Source organism: Rattus rattus, chromosome 5, assembly GCF_011064425.1.
Source record: "Rattus rattus isolate New Zealand chromosome 5, Rrattus_CSIRO_v1, whole genome shotgun sequence".
NCBI lineage: Eukaryota > Metazoa > Chordata > Mammalia > Rodentia > Muridae > Rattus > Rattus rattus.
In genome coordinates, this window is record NC_046158.1 from 83,050,569 (window position 1) to 83,075,397 (window position 24,829).

Below are 24,829 nucleotides of genomic sequence, written 5' to 3' on the forward strand. Positions count from 1 at the left end.
GGTTCCTAATCAGCCCGAGCTCTGATAAGCTTCTAATTAAAAGAGCTCTCCCTGCCGTCCCGCTGCTTCACTGCTGCCCCTCCCAGAAGACCCGAGGGAGGGGCTCAAGGTTGCCTCTGCCGGCCGAGGTTTGCGGGCGTCCTCTATGGGAAGGAGGGTAAGAAGCCTTGCTGGACTCCCGCTTCCTCGAGCCGGGGTTCCGGACCGCGGAGCCGAGGTCCCTGGCGTGGGAGCTGCAGCCCGGGCACTAGCAGCTCTCGTTACCAGCGATTGAGCAGCGGGTCTGAGATTTTGCGTGGCCTGAGATCATTGGCTACTCGGCTCAGGAATGGAGAAGGGTTCGTTTAGAGACAATTTCTTTATTGCTCTACCTCTTTCCCCCTGTTTTGTTTAAGGTCTCTTCCACAAACTCCCGTATTTCTCCTGGGAACACTCGGGTGGGTGCCTGGACCCAAATTTTGTTTGTAAGCTGTAGGCCTCAAGCAGAGTCAGGCTTCATTTCTCAAAAGGGAGACTCTGGAAGGCTATATATACTTTTTAATCCACACCCAAGAGTTATTAGGGTTGGGGATTATCTTTCCTTGCTTCAGAAGTAAAGGGCTCGCTCACCCAGGTTGAAAAGCTGGCTGATTCCTCAGTCACTAACCAGAGTTCTCCGGGGCACTCAATGCCTTCCAAGGCACAGCTTGGTGATTCCTATGGTATCCCATCACTCCCCTTCACTGTAAAGCGCCACCATTGGTAGAGTACATCGACTGCTCCGGAGCAACCCCGATAGGCATGAAGGCCGGGGTTTTGTCTGGACAGTAGGAGTCACCTCCGTATTTTGAAATTGGAGATAACTGTCTGTGTACTGAATGAAGGGTCTCGGCGACTCTTATAGAAAAACCTCGATCAACTGGTGGGTTAAAAACATCACATGACATAACTGAGTCTCCAAAGAAACCAGAAATTTTCACTTCAGGTGGTTACTTCCTAGAATTTATTGGGGTTTAGAGACTGCGCAGTAGGAAGCCACCGGGGCTACTGCAGGATGGCCTTGCAGGGAGGGGGAGTAGCCACTCTGTGAGGACCAGCGCTTATTGGCATTCTATCCTGCAAGTCCTGGCTCCCCCTTCCAAGCTCCACCAGGAGGAGAGGAGGAGAAGGCCCTACCCCAATTAAGTCCCTAGAAGGATTTTTAAGATGAGGGCGTCCACAAGAACTTGAGATTTGGCAAACAGATGGGAAATGTGTTTATAGAAACTTTGTAACAATACCGTGAAAGAATATGGATTTTCAAGACTCTTGGTTGGTTTTCATCCATTCGAGAGCTAGGACAGATCATCACCAGCCTCAGCTTCTCAGCAGGGAAACTGAGGCAAGGGGCTGAAACACTGCTACACAGGGACAGTGTTAGGGACAGTGTCCTGACCTGTAGGGCAAGAAGGTTGGTCACCACAGCAATGGGCAGAACTGGGCCCCCTAGGCTCCAGGTAAGCGTAGGAGGGACAGAAGGATTCGACCTAACTGGAAGGGTCCTGCCCGCCTCCGCCCCTACAAGCTTTCCTGAAGGCTTTGGGTGTCTTGGTGTCAGGCTGTGCAGCCCAGAGAGGTAACATGCCCTGGTAATTACTCTGTCCATTTAAAGCGCAGACCGTTGAACTGGCTCAGAGTAATTAATGAAAGCTGGTGCGCGGGCCCTTGATTTACAGCCTTGAGTCAAAGCGGGGTCAGCGGAGGAAACCCAGTCCTCTGGGCCGAGCCGCCCTAGCGCGAGAGCCACGGTGTTGTTTGTTTTTTAAGAAAGACAGTTTCTCCGCCAGGCGGGCGACGGATTTTACACCCAACTTGCTGGAGGTTCTATTCAACAGTGGAAGACAGGCACAGAAGAATTGGGGAAAGGCGCGGAGTTGGGGATTTTATTTGGGAAAGAGGGTGGGATTAGTTCCCACCACAAAGTTTGGTGCACCCCCCCCCCGCCCCCGCTTCAAGTCTGAAGTTCTAGAGGGCGGAGGGGGTAGTGGTGGTGGCTGGGATGGCAGGGGACTACAGGGGACGACAGAGGACGACTCTACTGCTGACGCGAATTCGGAGATCGGGTACTCGCTGCCACCCGGGTTCGAGTCCTGCCAATGCCCCTGACTTTTCAGGAACCTAATTGACTCTGTGCTTCTTTGTGCCTCTTCTTCAGGATACAGCACGGTCACTTTCGACGGGGCACCCAGTTATGGCCACACGCCCTCGCACCATGCAGCGCAGTTCCCCAATCATTCCTTCAAACACGAGGACCCCATGGGCCAGCAGGGCTCGCTGGGTAAGTGGGTGGGGAAAATGCCGGTTTTACCGGATGTCTCCATCTATATTACCGCATCTTATCCAAATTTTCAATTCCTAGCAAACTGGGAAAGCGAGACAGCAAAAGAGATTTTAGAAATACTAGCTTGTTTTACTCTATTTGAAAGATCGAATCTCCTTCCGTTCAAAGTACACTAAGGAAAAACGTCCCTCAGGCAAGGCTTCCAATGCTAGAGAGTGACTGTGAAGAAGTAGTCCTTGAGTCGTGAGCCGCACGTCACACAGCTGACCAGACCTCACTGTCCGAGGCTCAGCACGCTCCCCCACCCCACACCCGAACCCCTGCCTGTGCCTCACACTCTCGGGTCCCGCTCACTGCTGCCCTTGGCTCTCTGGCAGGCGAGCAGCAGTACTCGGTGCCACCTCCAGTGTATGGCTGCCACACCCCTACCGACAGTTGCACAGGCAGCCAGGCCCTGCTCCTGAGGACGCCCTACAGCAGGTAAGAAGGTGCAGAGCGCCGCGGCTAAGGCCTGGAGATCCGGGAGGCGCAGGTGAGCCTGCGGCGGCGAGGGAACGCCTGACTCTGGGCATCGCTGACAGCGGGAGACAAACGAAGTCTTCTTGAGGCCAAGACACTCAGTTTAAAGAAAGCAGGTGCCTTGGTTTATTGCTTTGCATATAAACGAAGGTCACTGTGTTTGGTGATAAAAAGGAAACTGCTGCTTTGGGGGTTTCTTTTCTTTGGTTTTTCGAGACAGAATTTTTCTGTGTGTCCTGGTAGTTCTGTAGACCAGTCTGGCCTCGAACTGAGGGATCCGCTTGTCTCAGTCTCCCGAGTGCTGAGATTAAAGGCATGCGCCATCATGCCCGGTCATGAGTTATTTCTTAATGGTCTTTGCTGGGAGCCCTTTAACTTCCCCAAGACAAAAAGAAAAAAATATTTAAGGACCAAGTCCACTCCAACTCTGTCCATCTAGTTAAAAGCTTCCGCGTCAACTGGCCACACAGGCCAAACTACTTAAAGAGTGGGCCACATCCTTCCTCTCACCCTTGCCCTCTAGAGTTTTGGCCCGTGACAGTGTTTCGAAGACTTGTTTTGTGGCTGCCCTGTGTGCGCTCCGGGGCTAGACCCTTTGCTCGAGACTGTGATCACGGAGATGCGCAGGCACGCAAACCTTCTTGCTTCGGGGAGAATTTTTTCCTCATTTAAACTCTGCTCCCTCCCCCTTCTCTGGTCTCTAGTTCCACTTTCCACCTTTTCTTACCCAAATTTATTCTTCAACTTTGGGTGAACTTGGCGGGCATCCCGCGTCGTAGATAGCGTTGCTTAGCAACTGCGATGCACACACACACACCGGTCCATGACAGCCTGGAAGGTGCTGCGCGCCTTGTCTTGGCTGTAGAGGTTGGGTGCGCATTACCTCACCGCTCCCCCTCCCCCCTGTACTATGGGGATCCTGACACCGACTGCCCCAAACTCATTCCCATCCTCCCGCCCCTCGACTCCAGGAGGCTGACGTCAAGGGAAGGAGGTAGTGAGGTAATGAAGGAAGGAAAAGCGTCTGTCGTGGGAGATTGGGTGGGGGAATGGCTGCGCCTGGGGACCTCCAGTCCCTGAGGTGGAGGAGGGGAATGTCTGAAGCCTGCACAGCAGCGGTGCAACCTAGGGCCTCAGGTGCATTGACCCTGGGACTGGTCTTTCTCTCCCATCCGGGTATCCAGGCGTAAAGCCTGGTCTCTTCTAATTTTGCCCTCTGGAGTGCTCTGACTTCGAAAACGTTTCTATTTGGCGTGAAAAATCCATCCAATCTAATCGAAGTTTGGGTTCCGCACCACTTTTCTTCAGGCAGGAGGGAGAGAAACATGCACAAAGGGCAGAGGGGGGGCATATTCATTTTTCCTCTCCCTATGTAGAAAGTGGTCCTGGGCGAGCACTGCAGAGCCAGTGTGCTAAGGCCACAGTCTCAGTGAAGCCAGATCACCAGAACAAGTTCAAGAGTGGCAAGCGCTCCAGTCTGGAAGACTCTCCCCTTATGGGGAGTAGTGGCAACAGCCACAGACATCCTTCCTGTCTATTGCCAGAGTGTCATCGCTGTTATTCTAGTAGCTGGGGGAGGGGGTCTGGAACAGTTCCTGGTGTGAAGACCTTGGTCCCTCAGTCAGGAAGAGTGTGATGTGGGAGTGGGCATTGTTGAGATGGGTCCGGTACACTCTTGGGAGCTGGGGACTGGCAAGATATAATTCTCTCTCTCTCTCTCTCTCTCTCTCTCTCTTTCTCTCTCTCTCTCTCTCTCTCTCTCTCTCTCTCTGTCTCTCTGTCTGTCTCCCCCTCCCGCTTTTGCTAGCCTCCCCCCTCCCCGTGTGTGTGTGTGTGTGTGTGTGTGTGTGTGTGTGTGTCTTCCAAACCTTGACCCATAATGAGGGACTCTAAGAAGGGGGTTCATCAGAAGGGCTGAACTGCCACAAGAAGGTATCTTGGATAAAGTGATCACAATCTATAATTTAGTATCATTTCCCCCAAACGACATTGCCATTGTGGATTTTTGATTTGTGGAGATTCTCTGATGCAATGTGACTTTGGGATGAATCTATGCTTGCTCTCGAGATGGGAAAAGTCATTCTGGTTGTTACAGATTTTTGTCTCTGGGATCTTTTGCATGCTAAGCATTTCCTCTACCACGGAACTATATTACCCTACACCAAGATCATATTTTAAATACACAGCACACATATTTTTCTAGCCCAGACAACTCATTGTTGAAAGTAATTTTGTGAGATTCACCTTGCATAAATATTTGCTTATCCTTTTATTCTTTCTGTGACGTTCTAAAACTTGCCTTGATCTTGTTTTTAACACCAATCTCCTAAAAAAATGCATAAATTTCCTAAGTAGAAACAAAGCAAAACCAATGGTGACTTCTGTAGGAAGAGAGATTGTTCCCTTGAAGCATTCCCTCGTGTCTTTGATTCTCTGCTCACCTTAGATTCGCGGTATTGGCAATCCCTTTTCCAAATACACATAACTTTCTGAAGGAACCACGAGGGCAAGTGTACTAAGGTAGTTCTATTTCTAAAAAGATTTGAAGTATGTTCAATCACTTATGTGAATGTAATGTTTAAGTAGCAGAGAGAATGGGAGCAAACTTCAATTGCTGCATGGCTTGGCTTCTGAAGTTTAGATGGTCAGTGGTGTAGCCACTTACTGGCCCTTGGTTGGGTACCTTTTTCCTTCTAAAGTTGGGAGCACCTGAGAGAGAAAGACTTGTGTGTATTTTGTCTGCTTTACTGTGTTTGATACCCTGAAGCAGACTCCCCTTAGGCTTCCCCCATTACAGCCCTCTCTTCCCTTTGTCTCCCCAGGCTTGGGGTCTAGTGTCATTCTCTAGTATTAATGGGAATCTGCTTAGTAGAAACTCTCAAAATGTCGGCTCTTTTGTCCCCTACATCTTCTCCTGTCTCTAGTAGCATGCTCATTCCATCTGTTAATCTTACTATCTATGAGGTAGGTGCTATAACGTCCATTTTACTGATGAGGAGGTAAGCTTAGGAACTCGAGGAAGAGAGTGCAATTTCTACTCAGAATAGGAGCAATTCTGGACTGCTCGGTTGGACCAGGCCTCTTTCTATGCCAGGGTCTTTCACTGATAAATAGTAAGCACAAATGCTGGCATAGACCTCTCATGTGTCAGGTGTCTGTAAAATACCTTATGGGTATTTAATCCGCATCACTATTCTTTGAGGTGGGCAAAGGATTATGACCTCTATTTTACAAAGGAAGAAACTGAGAGGTAATCCCCACCCCCATGGGACATGATAAGAAATATAATTTTGGCTTAAATTTCAGATAGTGAGGATCTAATCCATTCTTCGACTCTCTGCACCCCTCCCTCTCACACAGCTAAGTGCCACTCTCTGGGGGTGGCATATGCCACCACTCTGATATCTCCCATCCAGGGTGTTCTAGGCATTGCTTTCCCTAGTGGTTTTAGTCAGAAGCAGTGCCCTCCAGGCTCCTTCAAGTTCATCTTTACCACTGGGCATCTAGCATCGGGATGACGCTCAGCACAGTAGAAGCCCCCTAAAGACTTCTAGAGTACTGGCCTTTCTTCTCATCTGTGATGTTTTGTGAGAACTTTCAGGTTTACACTCCCCCCCTCGCCCCCCCTGCCCCTGCTTGCTCAGAAGCAAGCCTGAGGGAAGAGTGAACCACGAGATCTCCCAGAGTGAAGTGTAATGAAGTCCAACCTCACTCAGCAGAACCCATTGTAGTTTTTTCCCAAACAAAGTGGCTAGCTGAGCATTGTTTCCAGGGCTCACTGTTGGCTCTTCTGCTTGCTAACTTACTCCTAAGGTAGGAGCTGCCACTCCCTAAGGCATGGGGGAAGCCTCACAGCTACTTTGAAAAGTGCTGGGCACTGCGTTTGAAACATATTCCTGTTTGTAGTGGTTTCTCTTTCACACTGTAGGTTTTAACCTGTCCTTTTGCTTTTCTATTAGCTTTATATGTCTTTCTTTTTAAAAGTTACATTTATTTGTTTTAGGTGTACGGTGTTTTCTCTGCATATATGGCTCTGTATCATGAACATGCAGTGACTAAAAGAGAGTATTAGATCCCCTGGAAGTAGAGTGGTTTCGAGCCTCTGGTGGGATTCTGGAAATTGAACTCTGGTCTTCTAGAAGAGCAGCCAGTGTTCTTAATAGGCCAAGTTACCTCTCGGGGCGAGCCCAGTGGTTCTCAACCTTCCTAATGCTCTGGCCCTTTAATACAGTTTCTCATATTGTGGTGACTGCCCCTGTCCTAACCAAAAATTATTTCATTGTTCTTTTGTAACTGTAATTTTGCTGCAGTTATAAATTGTGATGTAGGAACTGGAGAGATGGCTCAGAGGTTAACGGCACTGACTGCCCTTCCTAGGGGTCCTGAGTTCAATTCCCAGCAACCACATGGTGGCTCACAACCATCTGTAATGGGAACTGATGCCCTCTTCTGGTGTGTGTGAAGACAGTGACAGTGTGCTCATATACATAAAATAAATAAATAAATTTAAAAATTAATTGTGATGTAAATATCTGCTATGCAGACCCACAGGCCGAGAATCGCTGCTCTAGCCCATAGCTTTACTTGGCTGTCTTTAGCTATGCTACAGGCTTAAATGAGAAGATTCCTTTTGCTTCACGTTTGCTCTTTAGTAGGCAGCACTACTCCAATTCTAAAACAAAAACAAAAAACTTACGCTTCAAATATTTTAATAGATTCTGAAGATTCTCTAGTATTGATGTGTTCAGTAGAGCCTCTGACCTGTAGAATTTTGGAAACCATAGGTCAAAGGCATATTCAGTTAAGTCATAAATCAGATGACAGGTGTACTCAAAATAAAATTACCCTTCATTTCACCTGTCTTCCCTTGGGAAACCATGGACACTGTACAGTATAATTTTTATATAGTACAGACTTCTGTTCATTTCCCACCGAGCAGGCAGAAGTGGAAGGTCTGAAGTGGTATCCAGGGTGGTGGGCCATGTTATCAAAGTCACAGGCTTGAACTGAACCCGTATCCAGGGAGGGGGAAAAATCTAGTCCCAAATATTCCTGTGACTTGTATGCTGACCAAGTGTTTGTTATTAGAAGTAGAATCCCCAGTGGTTTTCCTTTGGCTGGCTGGTGAGCTTGAGAGCAAATACAATACCAAGAGAGCGACTATGAAATAATTATTCACTGTAGCCTGCTGGGCAGAAAGTTCAGGGCAGTCAGCCTCCATGGCGCCATGGAGGGAGGATCGGTGCAGGAAAGGGGGCTCTGTGGACGTCTCTCCACATGCACCTTGCTTAAGGGGTAGAGGCGAGGCCAGGAACACCTCTCCCCTGGTCCAGTGCTGGGTCATCGTAGACGAAGTTCTTACCTCAAAGTCTTACCTCTGATGATGCTGGGTGTATCCACTTAAAAACCTGCCTTCCAACCCCACGGGCAAGCTTTACCTCTGCTGTTTCTTTGCCCAGTCACAGACACAGCGGTGGAGGATTAGTCAGAGGATTCTGACAGGACCCTTTCTTCCTTGTTCTGTGAACGTAATAAACACATTTAAAGATGAAAACGTGCTGGAGTCCACTGCAATTCAAGAGTGGAGGAGTTCTAGTCTAGATAATAGTGGAGTTTTTTTTCCCCTTCCTTTCTTTTGTGTAGAGGTCAAGAACACAGTAATTCTGCAATCCAGGCCAAAACAAACTATATGATCTACTGATTTCCTTTCAAGTTCCCCTTTTGCTGGGACTGACTTCCTTTTATTTAACTCCAACGTGCATTAATCCCAGCTATAGAAGTTTCTTTCTTCTCTCGCTTGCCTCTGACTTCAAACATTTCTTACATAGGAAGCAAGTGACTTAAAAAAAAAATCCACTTATAACTATAAAGGCCATCGTGACTTTGGGACTCTATTTTGGCAGCCTGTAGGTTCAGAGTCTACTTCCGACCAGGCTGCGCTTAATGGTTGGAGCTGAAATGTCTACGTGACCACTGGGGCTGTCTTGAGCCAAACCACCTGCTTATCTGATCCCTCTGGGGATGAGGTGGTGGACACTGAGACCATGTCGTTTAGTAAGTAAATGCTTCATTTGCCAGAGGTCAATATTCTCTGAGTGGTGCTGTCTGTTTCGGCAGGCTTCCATGATGAGACCTGGGTGTTGAATGATTGCCCAAAGAGATCAGGATCTGATGATGGGGTGACCCAGTATTTTTAGTTCACATTGACATTCTGCCCTCTATTGTCATTGCTCCCATTGGCTTTAGAGGAAAGGCTGTGCCATTCAGCCAACCCACTGAAGCCCCTGCAGAGCCCCGCCAGCGGAAGGCAGGATATGGTTAAGGAAACCCACTAGTAGCTTGGAGATTTTCTGCAATCTCTTCTCTCCCAATCAGACTCCCTACCCTCCCTCTTCTGAAGCTCTACAGCTGAGATATCAGAATGACCAAAGCCTTGGGAGGCCAGTCACCTGACAACCAGTCATCCCGAGAGAGTAGGAGAGGATACAACAGGCATCCTGTTCCCTGCAGCTTCCAAGAGCCTCTGGTCTTGGAGTTGATTATCTTTCACCTCCAGATTCACTCTGTACTGCTATTGTATAAATGATAGCATAGGTTCAGTTGTTGAATCATGCCCAGGAACCTCTAAAAGGGCAGGGAAGAGGGTCATCAGTCATTTAGTACCCTTTTGCGTCTCAGTCCTTGTCTGACAAATGGGGGCGATGACTTCATGAAGTTGTTGGGAGTGATACCCAGAATGTGCAAATGTGCAGATAAAGCTTGACAGGTTAGAAGGCTGTGCTCTCCTTCACACCTTTGGAGAGCCACTATGAGCGCCAACCTCTCTGCGCCTTACCATCTTCCTAGAAAGAGAGGCCAAGATTAATGTTCTCATTTAACAGATGTGAAATCTGAGGTGCAGAGAGCCGAACAGTAATTTACTCAGATTTCCATAGACTCAAAACATAATACCACTGATTCCTAAGGGTCTCTATAGAGAAAGATCACAAAGAGAAAATATATTTTTAAAATTAGTAGTATTGGGCTGGAGAGATGGCTCAGTGGTTAAGAGCACTGACTCTTTTTCCAGAGGTCCTGAGTTCAAATCCCAGCAACCACATGGTGGCTCACAACCATCTGCAATGAGATCTGATGCCCTCCTCTTCTGGTGTGTCTGAAGACAGCTAAAGTGTTCTTATATATAATAAATAAATAAATCCTTAAAAATTAGTAGCATTATTTAAAAATTATTATGATATGAACTGTGGGAGTATGATTACTATGTAAATGACAGAGAGAACTAGGCTCAGAGGCCAAATGCTCCCAAAGGAGGACATATCAAGTTCCACTCATAAGCACACTGTCTAGCAGAAGCAGTATAAGCTGTATTTGAAATGTGCTAATAACCACATTAAAATAAGAAAAAAAGAAGCTTGTCTTAAAACACTGTCCTTAACCCAGTATAACCCAAACTTCTTCTCAACGAGCCTCTATTTCCAGTGTCCAATAGCCCCACCCAGCTAGTGGCTGCCATTTTGAATAAGTATCCTGTAGGAAGATGCACACATATGAGATATATGTTCTGTATTTGAGAAAATTCTTTCTGGGGGCCAAGGAAATGCATTTAAAGATATTGTCTTTGAGATCCTTTTGTATCGACGAAACTAGGAATCAATAGGGTTGTGCATTCAGTTTTAGGCAATCTCTAAATGTAAGGTTATGTATTTGGGAATCATTCATTCGTCCTTTATTTGGCAAATCATTCATTCATCCATATGTGCCGACCTCTGTCACTCACCCTTGAAAATGATCACATTCTGAGCCTTACATAAGGATTAAATCTGTCCAGAGAGACCCCACATCCCAGTGGGGCCCAGGAAAATCGTCAGCTGCAACTCAGTGACTTTAGTTGGTGAACAATTTTTTAAAAATCAGTGACAAAAATATAGAGCCCCCTGGGGAATCCAGGGGGCCTGTTGGCTGAGATTAATGGCCAGATTAATAATGGATTGCTTGATGAAAAGGCACAGGAGAACAAAAAACAGCAGAGAGATTGTGGAGGAGGCCACTTATTAATGGACTGTCAGCCCCAAGAAAGTTCAAGAAACTCTGCTGTGGTAAATGCAGCAGGCTGCCCTTCTAATAAAAGTTGGGGTCTTTCAGGAATTAATTACATCAGCCTTACAGAAGGAATTCGCGGAATTGCGAAACACAGTGGCACAGACCAGCACGGGCAGCCGCTGCGAGCAGAGAAGCTCCAGGAGGAACTAATCTTTTTTCCCTCAATTGATATGCGGGATATTGTGGTAGCATAATAACCAGTCAGACCCAGAGATGAACGATGGGCCCAGATACACACTGACTGATGAAGCTGCACATAATTGCAGTTTGAAACCGGCTTATTTTTCATATACAAAGATTTCCTCCTGGAAGCCGCTTTCCTCCTCAGCCCATGTTCTGGCCTTAAGGAGTTCTAAATAATTTGCAGAGATTATAGGAGAGTCAGATGGGCGCTTCTGTTATTTATCAAGCAAGGTTGAGAGGGAGCGCTCACAGTATTCAGTAATTCAGAGCACTGTCATTTCTGTCACCTCTCTACGAGTTCTCGGTTTGGTTTCAGTTGGCCCAGAAAACTCTTTCTGAATTAAAAACTCCGATTGCCTGTGCCAGATGAAGCAGCAGAAAGGAATGTTGGGACAAGATTGTCCAGGATTTGTGATCGGGTATCATGCATTAGGTAGCGAATGTTTCTTATCTCTGCTCACTTCTGCCGTGACGGTAGGGTGAAAATTCTCTTCTGTAATACATTTGGACTGAAGGTTACCAGACAAACCATTAATCTTTTGGGCCACAGATTTCATAATTAACCCTTTCTGTTCTGCCCTAAATGCCTTCCTACTAGGGCTTGGTCGTTGTAGATTTCTGGCCATTGATTTATGTATCAGTGAGAGAATGGAAAGAGAGCAGCTCTTGATTGGTTTACATGGAGGTGTATTTTCCCTCTTGAAGAACTAATGTAAATAATGGGCGGTTAATTTCTTTCCTAAAACCTCACTTGACTTGCACCAGGATTATAAAATACATCCAGAGTAATTTCTTAGCTGTGAGCTGGGATTATCACCCTGTTTCTTTCGGTCATCACATCTGTGGATATTAGCCCATTTGTCACCCATCACTCTGACCTTTTGGACTCTCATAATCCACACGATACTTATCCTTCTGGTTAAATGAACGTAACGGTCCTTTCACGAATAATTAACCTGCTGTCGCTTTACTCTCAGCGTCAGGCTTTTAACTTTACTGCTGAGCTGTCCAGCTTGTGTTACCTTTCAAAGCCTACTCCCTCTGCCTCTTCCTTCCAAGGTTTACTATCTCTTTAGAAACTCCAAAGTTCATGATATCGAGGTGTCTTTCTTTAGCAACTAGATGCGTCTCATTTTCTCCTGCTGTGTGTGTGAGTTTGTGTGGTGTGTGTGTGTGTGTGTGTGTGTGTGTGTGTGTGTGTGTGTGTTCTCTCTCTGTGGGTATAAGTGAAGAGATCAATGGTGTGAAGTGAAAATCATTTCAGATTCACATATTCATCATTGAAGAAGGCATGGGCTATAAAGTAAAAATGTCATTTCACTTAAAGAAACTGTTCTGTCCTTGTGTGCTGTGTGGCTGTGTTTCTAACTATGGGTGTTTTCACAGTGACAATTTGTACCAGATGACCTCCCAGCTTGAGTGCATGACCTGGAACCAGATGAACCTTGGAGCTACCTTGAAGGGGTAAGGAACGTATACCTGCTTACATCATTCTCAGTCTATTTATAGCTCCTGAAGGTAGAACAGGCCTAGACTTAGAAAGGGGGGCTAGTTCACAGTGGCACTTGGAGACTTTCCCCCCTCTCCCAGTGGGAGGGGCATGTTTAACATTAAATTTTCCAAAAGGGAAATGGGATGTTTTTGTCTGGATCAAGGGAACCCTCGGCGTGGCCTTTCTTTGTTGAATGTTTTAGAATTCTTCAAAGATGTTGTGCCCATGAAACTTCGTTGGAAGTTTATGTTTTACTGGTGCTATCGCAGACGTTAACCACTGCACTGTCTTATCAAGAGATGCGTTGCATGTACAAAGTCTACAGTCTGAACTGTACTGGTGCGGCGGCGTTGATTAGAGCAGTCAGACGTTAGATGTGTCCACTCCTGGGTGCACTGACCAGGGAGGGGTCAGTGTCCACACAAGATATACAAGCACTGTAGGGAAGAGCTGCTGTCAAACGTGTACAGAGCTTCTCTTTGCGCCTAAAAACAGAAGCAAGGAAGGCGGGTGGGGCTGTTTTTCCGGCAGCCAAGGCGCTCACGTGTAGTTTCTAGCAAGTCTGAGGAAATGACGTCAGGCGCTCTTCTAGCCCACCGCACCTTGGCTTCCTAACAGGCTTCTGGAATCTAGGCACTGTCACCTGTGTCGAACATGAATACATCCTAGAGAGACAAACCACTTCCCGAGTTCGCATCCGGTCGGTGGGAGAGCTTGGGTTCCAAGCCCAGATCTGATTCCAAAGCCCGGTCTCTGACCAGCCTTTCTCAGGGTTCTTTTGACCCCAACCAGTGTAGCTGGGGGCATATTTCAGCGCTCTTGAAAAGGCCATTAGCTTCAGAACTTCTGACTGGATTCTGGGCGCCAGGGGCTTGCCGGGATCGTGCGCCCTTCGTTCTCCATTCCTACTTTTCTTCTCTTCTAGAATGGCTGCTGGGAGCTCCAGCTCAGTGAAATGGACAGAAGGGCAGAGCAAGTGAGTGGACAATGGCTTTGTTGACTGACATCTGGGGCAATGCAGGAGTTAGGCCTGACATGGGGTTAAGGGTAGTCGGTGGGCAAAGGGAAGATCTGTCTACCCCCACCTCCGCCCTCTCCTTGTTTACTGTAGACTTATCACGGACTGCATGGAGTTGGTCATATTCTTATCATCAACATCGCACAAAACAGTTTTTAAGAAAACCCACGCAGCAGGAAGCCGCTTGTTCCCTTGTTTCACAGAGCACTCTGTGGCATCAAATGTGTTCTTTGTAGCTCAGTCAGGTCTTTGAGCCTGGGTTGACTTAACCTTGCATCTCTCCATAGATTTTCATTTTTCCTGGCTCAGGGCAGAGTTTGCAAAGACATCCCCACTCTTTCTGAAGCTTCTGTGTGTCGCCAGTCCTACGGCTGTACTCCGGGGCATTTCTGGAGCTGTCTTTTGATTTTGTTTTCTTTGCTTACACACCGGGACCGACCTCATCTTCCTTCCTTTGTTGGTTCTGTCCTCCTCCCTGCATCTCCTTCAGCGGAGTCACTTTTTGTCATCTGAGACCTGTCTCCGTCTTTCAAACTTTCTGCTATTTTATCCAAGTATCTCCCTTTTTCTGTGGTTCTGAAAACAAAGCAAACAGAAACCTCTCTAGTTTTGAAATGCTTCTCTCTCTACTGCCATTGACTTTTCCTAATTTTTGGGTTCTACCTTCCATCATACAGAATTTAGTAATTCTCCCAGATGAAATGCCAGAGCGTGATTTTAAAGTAAACAGTATCTTTTAATTTTTAAGTAGTCTTCATGACAGGTTTCGTGATTTGTTTGATCCCCAAAGTTAGGGATAAAGAATGTTGGTATGTTTCTGAGTCTTTCCATAATTGAAACGATTTTGATATCTTTTTATTTAGTCTGTTATTTTTTTGAGATAGGATCTCACTTTGTAACCCTGGGTAGCCTGGAATTCTTTGTGTAGACGAGGCTGGCTAGGAACTTACAGAAAGTTATGGAAGTTGTTTCATCAGGATGAAGGAACATAAGTGTGGTTAGGTAACTTTTATGTATGTATAATATATACATATATAAATATATATGAGCTTTTCATGGTTCATCACTTTCATTTTGGAAAAAACAGTTCTGACATAAGAATGGATTTCTTGAGTACTGACTCTATTTGGAGTGTTGTGTGAAAAGAATTGATTTTCTCCTCTGTGATGAGAAACACTGACTATTGGACTCATCATTTTAAGAAAGAAGTCACAATGCACATGTAACTCATAAAAATGCCAGTTTTTTATTAAAATATCATGTACCTCAGATTGAACACTTGTTTTCCACTCTGGAGGAGATTACTTTTTATAATATTTATTTATTTATTCATTAATTAATTTAATTCTTTTAGGTTTATTTTATTGGCCTGGCATGGTAACACACACCTTTAATCCCAGCACTTAGGAGGCAGAGGAAGTTGGATCTCTGTGAGTTTGAGGCCAGCCTGGTCTACAGAGTGAGTTCCAGGACAGCCAGGGCTATGTAGAGAGACCCTGTCTCACCCAGCCCGCCCCCACCAAAGAAAATATTTTATTTTATTTTATGGCTGCTTTGCCTGCATATATGCCTATCTGCCATATGCTTGTAGTGCCCACAGAGGCCAAAAGACGGCATTCAGTCTCCTGGAACCGGTGTACCGGATGGCTGCGAGTCACCACACGGGTGATGGGAATTGAAACCGTGCCCTGTGGAAAGAGCAGCCAGTGCTCCTCTCTGCTGAGCCAGCTCTGCAGCTGCTCAGTACCCACTTCTGAGTTTTCTCTTGCCCCTTGGGGTCACACTGTTTTGATCACCCTGAAGGGGAGAGTCCTGTATTTCAGTTTCATTTAGAGAGAAGACACTCTGTGAGCCCCTTTCCTTTCTTCTCCCATTGACAAATAGAATTCAGTGTGTGTGTGTGTGTGTGTGTGTGTGCGCGCGCGCGCGCGCGTGCGTGAGTTGCATGCGCGTGAGTTGCATGCGCGTGAGTGCACAGGAAGTCAAAGCAGGATGTTGGACACCTTCTTCTCTCACTTTGCACACACTATTACCTTGAGAGAGGTTCTCTCACTGACTGGGAAAGCTCACCCCTCTTGATTAGACTGGCTTGTCAGCAAGCTCTCAGGCTCTGCCTGCCTCTGCCCCCAATGTTGGGGTTACAGGCACATGATGCCATGCATGGATTTTTGTGTTGACTGTTAGGGATTTGAACTCAGGCCCTCATGCTTGCAGAGCAAGTACCCTTACCTACTATATCATCTCCTGAAGCAAGAAATAATTCTTCTTCTTCTTCTTCTTCTTCTTCTTCTTCTTCTTCTTCTTCTTCTTCTTCTTCTTCTTCTTCTTCTTCTTCTTCTTCTTCTTCTTCTTCTTCTTCTTTTATTTTAAATGTTGGTTTTTAGGACAAGTCCTTTCTGAGGAGTACTTGCTGAGCATAAAGCCTCCATTTTGAACACTTCTATTTCCGTCTCGTTCTGTCTGCTTTGTATTTGTTTGAAAACATGTTCTTTGTGTATTCTTAATGGCTGCTGACTTCCTAAGGCTGCTGACAAACCTCAGCTACCCTGTTGGCCTCTGTTTTGTCTCTTCTGAAGAAAATAGCCTACAGAATGTAGAAACACATCAACCTTGACTGTGGTCCAAGTTATTAGAACAAGGAGGAAGTTACTCTCTGGGGACTGGGTAGGGAGAGTGGGAAATCCAACACAATAGAAACTCAAAAGGAGCGCTGAGCAAAATCAATGTCCCTTTGCTGGTCCAAGAAGTTCACAGACTGTTGAGAACACACAGTATTTGACCCGTGGATGCTGGAAAGGAAAACCCAGAAGACTATGCAGAAGTGATGTATGGGGAAATAGCTCTGTGTATTTTGGTGGGGCCAAGGCTGTCAAAGCTGGAGAAAATCCCCACTAGACATGGTCTCATCTCTGAGAACCTCTGCCAAAAGAGATAACTGAGGCTCTGGCTGGGAGCTCCAGCGCAGCCCCGTACCTTCCCTCGGCGCATGCGCACACAGTACCTGTTCCGGGAGATTTACTTCTTGAAAACAGACCAATAGCTCATAAGTAGTTCCTGGCATTTCAGATGCCAAAGCAAAGGTGGGGAGACATGAAGAGCAGCTCCGTGAATAGAACATTCCTGAGCTTGTTCTTTTACCCCCTGCCCCAAGCTGTTCACTTCCCTTTTCCAAATGGTTCAATTTATGCTGCTGAAAGCAATCCCCTTCCTTTGGGGTTGCTGGATGGAACGCCTATCTCACACATGCTAAGTAAGTCCTCTGCCACACTTCTTTGTTTTTGCCTTGCCTTGGACCTGGCAGAGTTCTGATAGGTCTTCTATTTGAAGAATGGACTCCTGAGTTTGCTGGAGAAGAGACTTCAGGGTATTGTCCTCGTCCCTCTAGCTACGGGAGGACGGGAAGACTTGTTCTGCTTTCTTGGTTTTACACTCCCCCATCCCTCTCCCTTTGAGCATTTATCAGTCAGTGCATTTAATTTTTAAATTTTTTAAGTAGTTGTGAAAATTGGAGTATTCAAAAAAATGCGGTGTTGTGGGAAAGCAGCCGCCCCCCCACAGGAGTAGTCCAGTGGAGCGTTATGAACGCCGTGCTGCACGCTCCTTTAGAATTCCTATGTTACACTTACCCCTGTGCCGTCTTCTCTCTTAAGAAATCATTGACTCCACCTATTGAGTCCAGCAAATTCATATTGACAAGGCATCATCAAATTAGAGTTTCACACCTCACAAGAGTATTGATTATGCGAATGTAGTCCCTTAAAGTTATCTTAAAATTATTTCTAATTTAAAAATGTTTTTGAGCACTGTAGGGTTTTTTTTTGCCTCAAAATAATGAGGTTATAATGGTTTAGTTTTAAAGTCAGAATTATGTTTCGTCTCGTAAACAGGAGAGGAAGATGACAGGTTTGTTTAGATCAACATAAGACAGGAAGGATGCTAAAGGGAAGTGGTACCAAGGAGCCATGTGAAATGAGGATGGTGGTGGCTTCCACACTTGGAGATGAAGTGGGGTTAGCAAGGGTTCCGGTGGGTGTGGTGGGAGAATGAACTGTGTGTTCTCAGAAGAGAGGGCACAACACACAAAGGAAGGATACCTTAGGACTCAAGGAGTATTCCAGATCTGACTCCTCCTGCCTGTCTGAGACCACCCCCCTTCCATCCCTTTTCTTTGCCATCTGCCCAAGACAAGATAATAATCTCCAGCTAGGAAAATGAAATCCAGACTTAGAATGTACACTATTAAAAAGTCATCCAAACGTTTCTCAGAAACAACGGGCTACTGCATAGTTTAGTAGGTGTTTCTCTACTGAAAACAAACACATTCATTTGTCTCAGCTTTCTTCCCAATTCCTCACTTTTGAAACAAGGCACAGATGGAGCGCCCCATAAAGCCAAGATGCTCACTTTTTCTAAGATGAAATCGGGTTTCCCCCCTTGATTAGAAAATAACACAAGTTTCTCGTTAAAAATAATTCAGGCGGCACTAGAACATTACAAAGAAATCACCTGTCACCTCACTGCATAGATAAATTAAAAAAAAAAAGCAACATTTGTTTTCCTAAAGCAACATTTGTTGTGTGTGTGTCTGCAAAAAGAAAATGCTGGAGACACATCTCTATTAACAGCAATTATCCCTGGATGGCTTGGAGAGAGCAGGGGCAGGAAGACGGATAGATGGGTTTAGAGATTCTCAGGAGCTAGGGTGTGGTTCAAGGATGCTTGCCTAGCGTGACCAAGGGCTAATGGGAGGAGATGAGCGGAGATAGCCCATAAAGACTTCTTCAGGCAAGTCTACAGAAAGGGGGCTGTACACCCAAAGGCAAGGGCTCTGGCTGACTGGGGAAGCAGGTCAGGAGAGGGTGCTTTTCTTTTCTTTCTTTCTTTTTTGACTTTTAGGTAACAGGAAGTATAGCGTATTTGTTTGCTGATGGGAATGACTAAAAAAAGACCAAACTGATGTTGAGAGGGGAGGGTGGAGCAATGTAGGTGACGGGGAGAGGCCTCTTACCTCTGCTGAGAGGTGTAGTTAGAAGCTGGTTTTTTTCTTAGTAATGGTGTTGCTTTGCCATTGCTCTCGTCTATAAACGGTCTCTTTCTTGTCACATGCACAATAGAGGTTTTCTCTTTTGTATTTTAACTCTTGCCAATGGCTATTTTCTTCCCATTAAACATTTTTTATTAATCAGGCATTGGTAGTGTATGCCTTTAATTCCAGCACTAGGAAGGCAGAGACAGAGAGGCAGGGGTGCAGAGAGGCAGAGAGGCAGAGAGGCAGAGAGGCAGAGAGGCAGAGAGGCAGAGAGGCAGAGAGGGCAGAGAGGCAGAGAGGCAGAGAGGCAGAGAGGCAGAGAGGCAGAGAGGCAGAGAGGCAGAGAGGCAGAGAGGCAGAGGCAGAGTCAGACAGGTGGACCTCTGGGTTTGAAGTCAGCCAGGGCTACACAGAGAAACTTTGTCTTTTTATTGTTAGAGTACAAATCATAATCTCATAAGAGCGTGACTCACTTGAACCACTGCATAAGGGTTCCTTTGTTTCTTTGCCTTGAGGTTTGTTGTTGTTGTTGTTGTTTGTTTGTTTTTCTGTCCTGGAGATGGAATCCAGACCTTCCTCATGATAGTGCTATTCAGGGTCATTCTGCCTGCATGTTTGCCTGCACACCAGAAGAGGGCGCCAGATCTCATTACAGGTTGTTGTCAGCCACCGTGTGGTTACTGGGAATTGAACTCAGGATCTACTGGAAGAGCAGCCAGTGCTCTTAACCTCTGAGTCATCTCGGTAGCCCATCAAGTTCCTTCTGAAGGATAGTTTGGAAGAGATTTTTTTTTTTTAAGTTTTCATCTCCCATGTGCCTCTATTGCAGCCTGAAATGCAAGAGTCTCCAGAATCCTGTGCTGATCCAGAACCTGAGTTTTGAGAACCATTGGTTCTTTTCTAGAAGTTTTCATATAATTGCAATAGCTTTTCTGAGATGCGAGAGCACATGGCTTCCCTATCAGGTTTAGGGCACTGCTCTTCTGGTAGCGCCAGTAGAAGCCGCTGGGTATAGAGTCAAACCATCAAGAATACAGAAGAACCCAGTGAGTTAGATGAACTAGGGCTTCACCCCATTGCACTGATGTATAAGGAGAGTCTAAACCTTTCTTGTGTGGTATGATGGGGTGACCCATGAGACAATGAGTTCCTGAGTCTGTGTGTTCATGCAGGAAGGAGAGTTCCTAAATGTTCTAAAAATGTTCTGCTAAGCATCCAGGGCCAGTGGGAACTGAGTAATAGAGTATCTCTTAGCTCTGCTCTGTGTGAACGGTGATGAGGTCAGCTGGGAGAGGTATGAGTACCATTGCATGTGGTGAGGGTTTTGATGGCTCCTAAGGCTGGCTTATGTATTGGGAGGGCTGGCTGTGGACGCCCGAGTCAGTGCCTCTTATTAAGCAATGACCCAAGACTAGGCTGCGAATGGAGACAAATCCGCCATATTTATAAAGAAACTTTCCAAAGGGGAATGTAGTCAGGGTTTAGTGAGAGCAGTGTGGTGGGATAAACAGGATACATACTCCAGTTACCTTTAGATGACTATTGAATAATTCCCTTTCACGCAGGTAGAATCCAAGGGGGAATTCAGTAGGTTCCTTTACTGCATTTTTAGAATGCTGATTTTTATTATTCTTTAATTATGTGTACATGTGCATATTAGTGCAGGTGCCTGCGGAATCTAGACAGTGTGGGGTCCTCTACAACTGGCGTTATAGGCAGTCATTAACTGGTTTACATGGGAGCAGGGAACAGAGAACCGGTTATCTTAACCACCGAGTTCTTTCTCCAGCCCCAGTTTCATTGTATTTTAAAAGGCTTGTGTGGATTCCTGGATTTGGGCAGCCATTAGAATACTGTCTTTTGCCTGTCTGCACTGGTTGCCTTTTCAGACGGGCTCTCCCCACTGTGGCAAAAAACAGTTTTGGATTCTGGCACCTATACATTCCTAAGGAGGATGGCTTTTCTATCCGTTAACAAAAAGACTCAGGAAAGGGTCTTGTCTTCGTCTGGATTGGTCTTGTGACTGGGGCATGCAGTGGTCTGGTTGGTGAGGTCTCATCCATGGATTCTCTCTTTGAGAGTGTGATTAGAAGAGGAGTCTCCCAGAAGGAAACAGAAGACCCTGTTATCCAAAGGCAGGGCAGGGCGGGGGAGGGATATCTGTTGGCAGCGAAACAGGAGGCCAGGGTTGATGTTGGTGGAGTGAGTGTGCTTGCTCTCCAGTGGTGGAGCTGGATGCCACAGGATGTGTCATCCAGAATGGAGTAGTAGTGGGGGATGGGCGGCAGAGCATGCTTTTCCCGTCTCATAGGGAAAGGACTATTAGTAAGTTGTTAATATAAGTTATTAAGTGTAGTAGGCTGGAGAGTTGGCTCTGGAGTTAGGAGCGCTGGTTGCTCTTGCAGAGGATCCAGTTCAGATGCCAGCACCCACATGCTTGCACACAATTGTCAGCAATTCCCGTTCCCCATTTGGCCTCCTAGCCACACAGACACCAGGCATACATGCAGCCAAAACACTCATACACATTAAGTAAACAGAACTGCTCAGAGCTGGCAGTGGTGGCACACGGCTTTAATCCCAGCACTCGGGAGGCAGAGGCAGGTGGATATCTGCATTTGAGGCCAGCCTGGTCTACAGAACAAGTTCCAGGACAGCCAGGGCTCCACAGAAAAATTCTGTCTTAAAAAAAAAGACAAAATGTATTCAAACCTACACAAAGGACCACAGGCAACTGAGGAATAAGGAAGCAGGAGAAATGGTCTTTCCGGAGTCGAGCACATCAATTGTTTACACAATACCACGTTGTCAGCACTGAACACTTACATAGAAGTTATGTAATACAGACCGAAGAGAGTGCACTGATTCATTTAGTAGTGTGTGTGTGTGTGTGTGTGTGTGTGTGTGTGTGTAATTAGACATTTGCGTATGCAACAACAATTAATGAAAAAAGAGGCCATGGATTTGAAAGAGAGCAAGGAGGGGTCTCTGAGGGGTGGGAGGGAGGAAAGGGAAGGAGGAAATAATAAAATTACATCATAATTATAAAAATATTAAGTGAGAGGCTAGAGAGAGCTCACCAGTTAAGAGCACTTGCCGCTCTCACAGAGGCTGGGTTTGGTTTCAGCACCCACGTGGTGGACCAAATCTGTCCACGCCTCCAGGTCCACAGGATCTGATCGGTTCCCTCGTCTGGATCGGCTCACACGTGCTTCCTGTTCACACGCTAGCTCAGTAGGTAAAGGTACTTGCGGTCAAGCCCAAGGGCCCAACTTCAGTACCAGGACTCAAGAGAACTAATTTCCGTAAGTTTTCCTCTGACCTCCATACACTGGCCTTGCCCCTCTCATGTGCGTGCGTACACATAAACCAACAAACTGGTTAATTCATACGTTGTTTTCATGAAAAACAAAAAATAGTTACCTTAATCTCTAAGTCGAATCAACACTTCCCAAGTTAAAATAAAGCCTGGTTCTTCTCTAAGGCCATTTTTGAGGAGATTCTCTGCTTTTGAATTATCAGATAATAGGGGTGTGTGTGTAAACTCAGTTCGATTGGCTTGGTTGTTTTATTTTTAGTTCTTATGTTCTGTGCTGTCTAGTTAAAGCAGGCTCATCTCTCTGGTGTCCTCCTTATATGCATAGCACAGAACAATCTTTTTTGGTTTTTCTACATGTGTACTGTGTCTGCACAATTTCTCTTCCCTTTCCTCTGTCCAAATCCACCCGTGGCCCTCCACAATTCTTTTCTAAATTCATGGCCTCCTAGTTTTTAATTATTTACACACACACACACACACACGTATGCACACACACACACACACACACACACACAAGCAAGCTGCTGAGATCGCTTTGTGTTGCTCATATGTTCACGTGTATATGTATTTATGGCTGAAGCATCTATCAGGGGCTTGTTTCTGGAGAAGACTGATTCTCCCTCTCTCAGCAACCATTTAGAACCTGTAGCTGTTCGTCCCAGGCTGAGACCTGGGACATGTCCCCCGTCCACAGTGGTGGGTCAATGTTATTTTGAGGCCCTGTCTATGAGATCACATTGAGACTTCATGTGCACAGCTTTCCTGTCACAATAAAAGGCAGTAGCTTGCAGCAGACGTCTTGTCCACTGGCTCCAAAGGTCCTTTCTGCCCTTTTCCTAAGACGGTCCTTGAGCTTTTGGTTGGGGCTGTGATAGATGTATCAGTTGGGGTTGGGGAATACCATACCACTGGTGTGTCCAGCGTGTTATACATCAATGTGTTATAGTCCCTAGAAAAACTGGATTGAACTTCACAAAGAGGTGAGTGTGGTTCTATGGCTTTGATTTTAACACCTGCGTATAACTGTGGGCGCTACCTTGCTCTCAGGTGACCACAGTCAGACAGAATGAAGTAATACTCACATTGATCTATACGTGTCTATGACAGGTTATCACTAGCTTTGAATGTGGATAATCAGGGGGCCCTTCATTTCCTCACTAAGATCTTGTCTACATTCATGAAAGTGAGTTTTGAAATTCCTCCAGCTACAGGAATCTGGATTTTAATTCAGTGATGTTCTACTCTTAAGCATTCTGTGGCAGCTACCAGGACTACCAGATTTGGTTCCTGGGCCTTTTGGCTTGAGGTGTTCTGGGGCTGATTGATTTGAGCCGGCTATGGTTCACCCTGCTTTGGGGTGAGCATTCCTTAGGAGGCTTGGGTTATTTGACTTTGTTGCGTGTTCCCTTTTGAAGCCTTTGTCTCTGTTGATGTGGGAGACAGCAGCCAGGAGCTTGGTAGCTATTTGGCAGGCTGCTACCTCTGTCAGACTTGCAACCCAGACCTTGAAGCCCTGCACCTCTACAATCAGATATTTACATCTCAAGGGTTGGCTAGCTTTGGGCTTTTTTTTTTTTATCTTCAAGCAAGGAGATTTTGGTAAGTGAGGCAGAGCTCAGTCTCAGCTCTGTGCTTAACCTTCAAGGAGTCCACAGTTTCTCCTTTTTTCCACCTTAGATTGCATGTTAGACAAGGGAGTGATGGGGCTCAAGGCTTGCAGCAAAGTTTATTGTCAACACCAAAAGAAGACAGGCACTTTATTTGCACATCTCATGATTAAGTCCTGGGTGTTGAGGATGGAGAGAGAGAACACAGAGCCTTCTGGGTAAATTCCACAGTCTGATATATAAGAGCTAGAGGTTGTCTGCACATTTCCCTGATGAGCTCTGTAGAGGTGAGAAGACAAAGATGATGATGGTATGTGAGCGTAGGGCCTCGCACACCTGGTCAATAACTAGAGGTGGGGGAGAAACATCACAGGCCACCATCCTTGAGTTTATATTTATGTTAAATGCGAATTGCCTTCAAAAAGCTCATTTTCTCTTTTCCCTTTCTTTCTTTCTTTCTTTCTTTCTTTCTTTCTTTCTTTCTTTCTTTCTTTCTTCCTTCCTTTCCTTTAAACTTCTGTTGATAAGGGATTCCAGGGAAGCTCTGGTTTTCTTCATCTGTAAAACCTCAATTCCTTTTTATTAATCTTCTTGTGCCTGTGGAATATCAGAATTAATCATTTCTTAAGAAGCTTCTCTTTGAATGTTATGTGTCTTTCCCGAGCCAGACCACAGTGTACACACTTTTAGAAAGGAGAGGGTTTATAATTTGTGTTCTATGACGGACACTTTGCTCTTTCTGTAAGCTTTCCAAGGATGTGTGCTGATGCATTTTTTAAAAGCCATGTATGAAAAGCAGACTGTCTCAGGACACATTTCATTCCTGTGAAAGCTGCAGTATAGTCTACACTGCTCCTGGGAGCGAAGGCAGGAGGTGTGTGCTGGGCTGGTAACTGCTTCTGTATGGCTGGATGGAAAGAAAAGAGGTTGGTTTTGGTTAGAATTGTACAGTTTGGACTGCTCAGTCAGCATTAGCATCTCTCTCTCTCTCTCTCTCTCTCTCTCTCTCTCTGTGTGTGTGTCTGTCTCTGTGTCTGTCTGTCTGTCTCTCTCTGTGTCTGTCTCTCTCTCTCTCTTTCTGTCTGTGTGTTTGTGTCTGTCTCTCTATGTGTCTGTGTGTGTGTCTCTCTCTGTGCTTCTCTCTCTCTCTCTCTCCCTCTGTGTGTGTGTGTTTGTCTGTCTGTCTCTGTGCCTCTCTCTCTCTCTCTCTCTCTGTGTGTGTGTCTGTCTCTTCTTTTTGTGTCTCTTTGTCTTTCTGTCTCT

At 45.9% G+C, this 24,829-nt stretch overlaps 1 protein-coding gene across 3 annotated transcripts in view; it reads left to right on the forward strand.

Annotated features, from left to right (window-relative positions):
* The first annotated feature begins 328 nt into the window (after positions 1-328).
* Positions 329-24,829, forward strand: part of Wt1 (WT1 transcription factor) — a 41,455-nt gene continuing 16,954 nt past the window's right edge. For 2 of the 3 annotated variants that reach the window (XM_032902251.1, XM_032902250.1), the window contains exons 1-5: positions 329-338; positions 2,174-2,296; positions 2,677-2,779; positions 12,488-12,565; positions 13,519-13,569. In XM_032902251.1, coding sequence (XP_032758142.1) covers positions 329-338; positions 2,174-2,296; positions 2,677-2,779; positions 12,488-12,565; positions 13,519-13,569 — 365 coding nt within the window. The remainder of the gene's footprint in view (positions 339-2,173; positions 2,297-2,676; positions 2,780-12,487; positions 12,566-13,518; positions 13,570-24,829) is intronic. The other variant, XM_032902252.1, reaches the window with a different exon arrangement.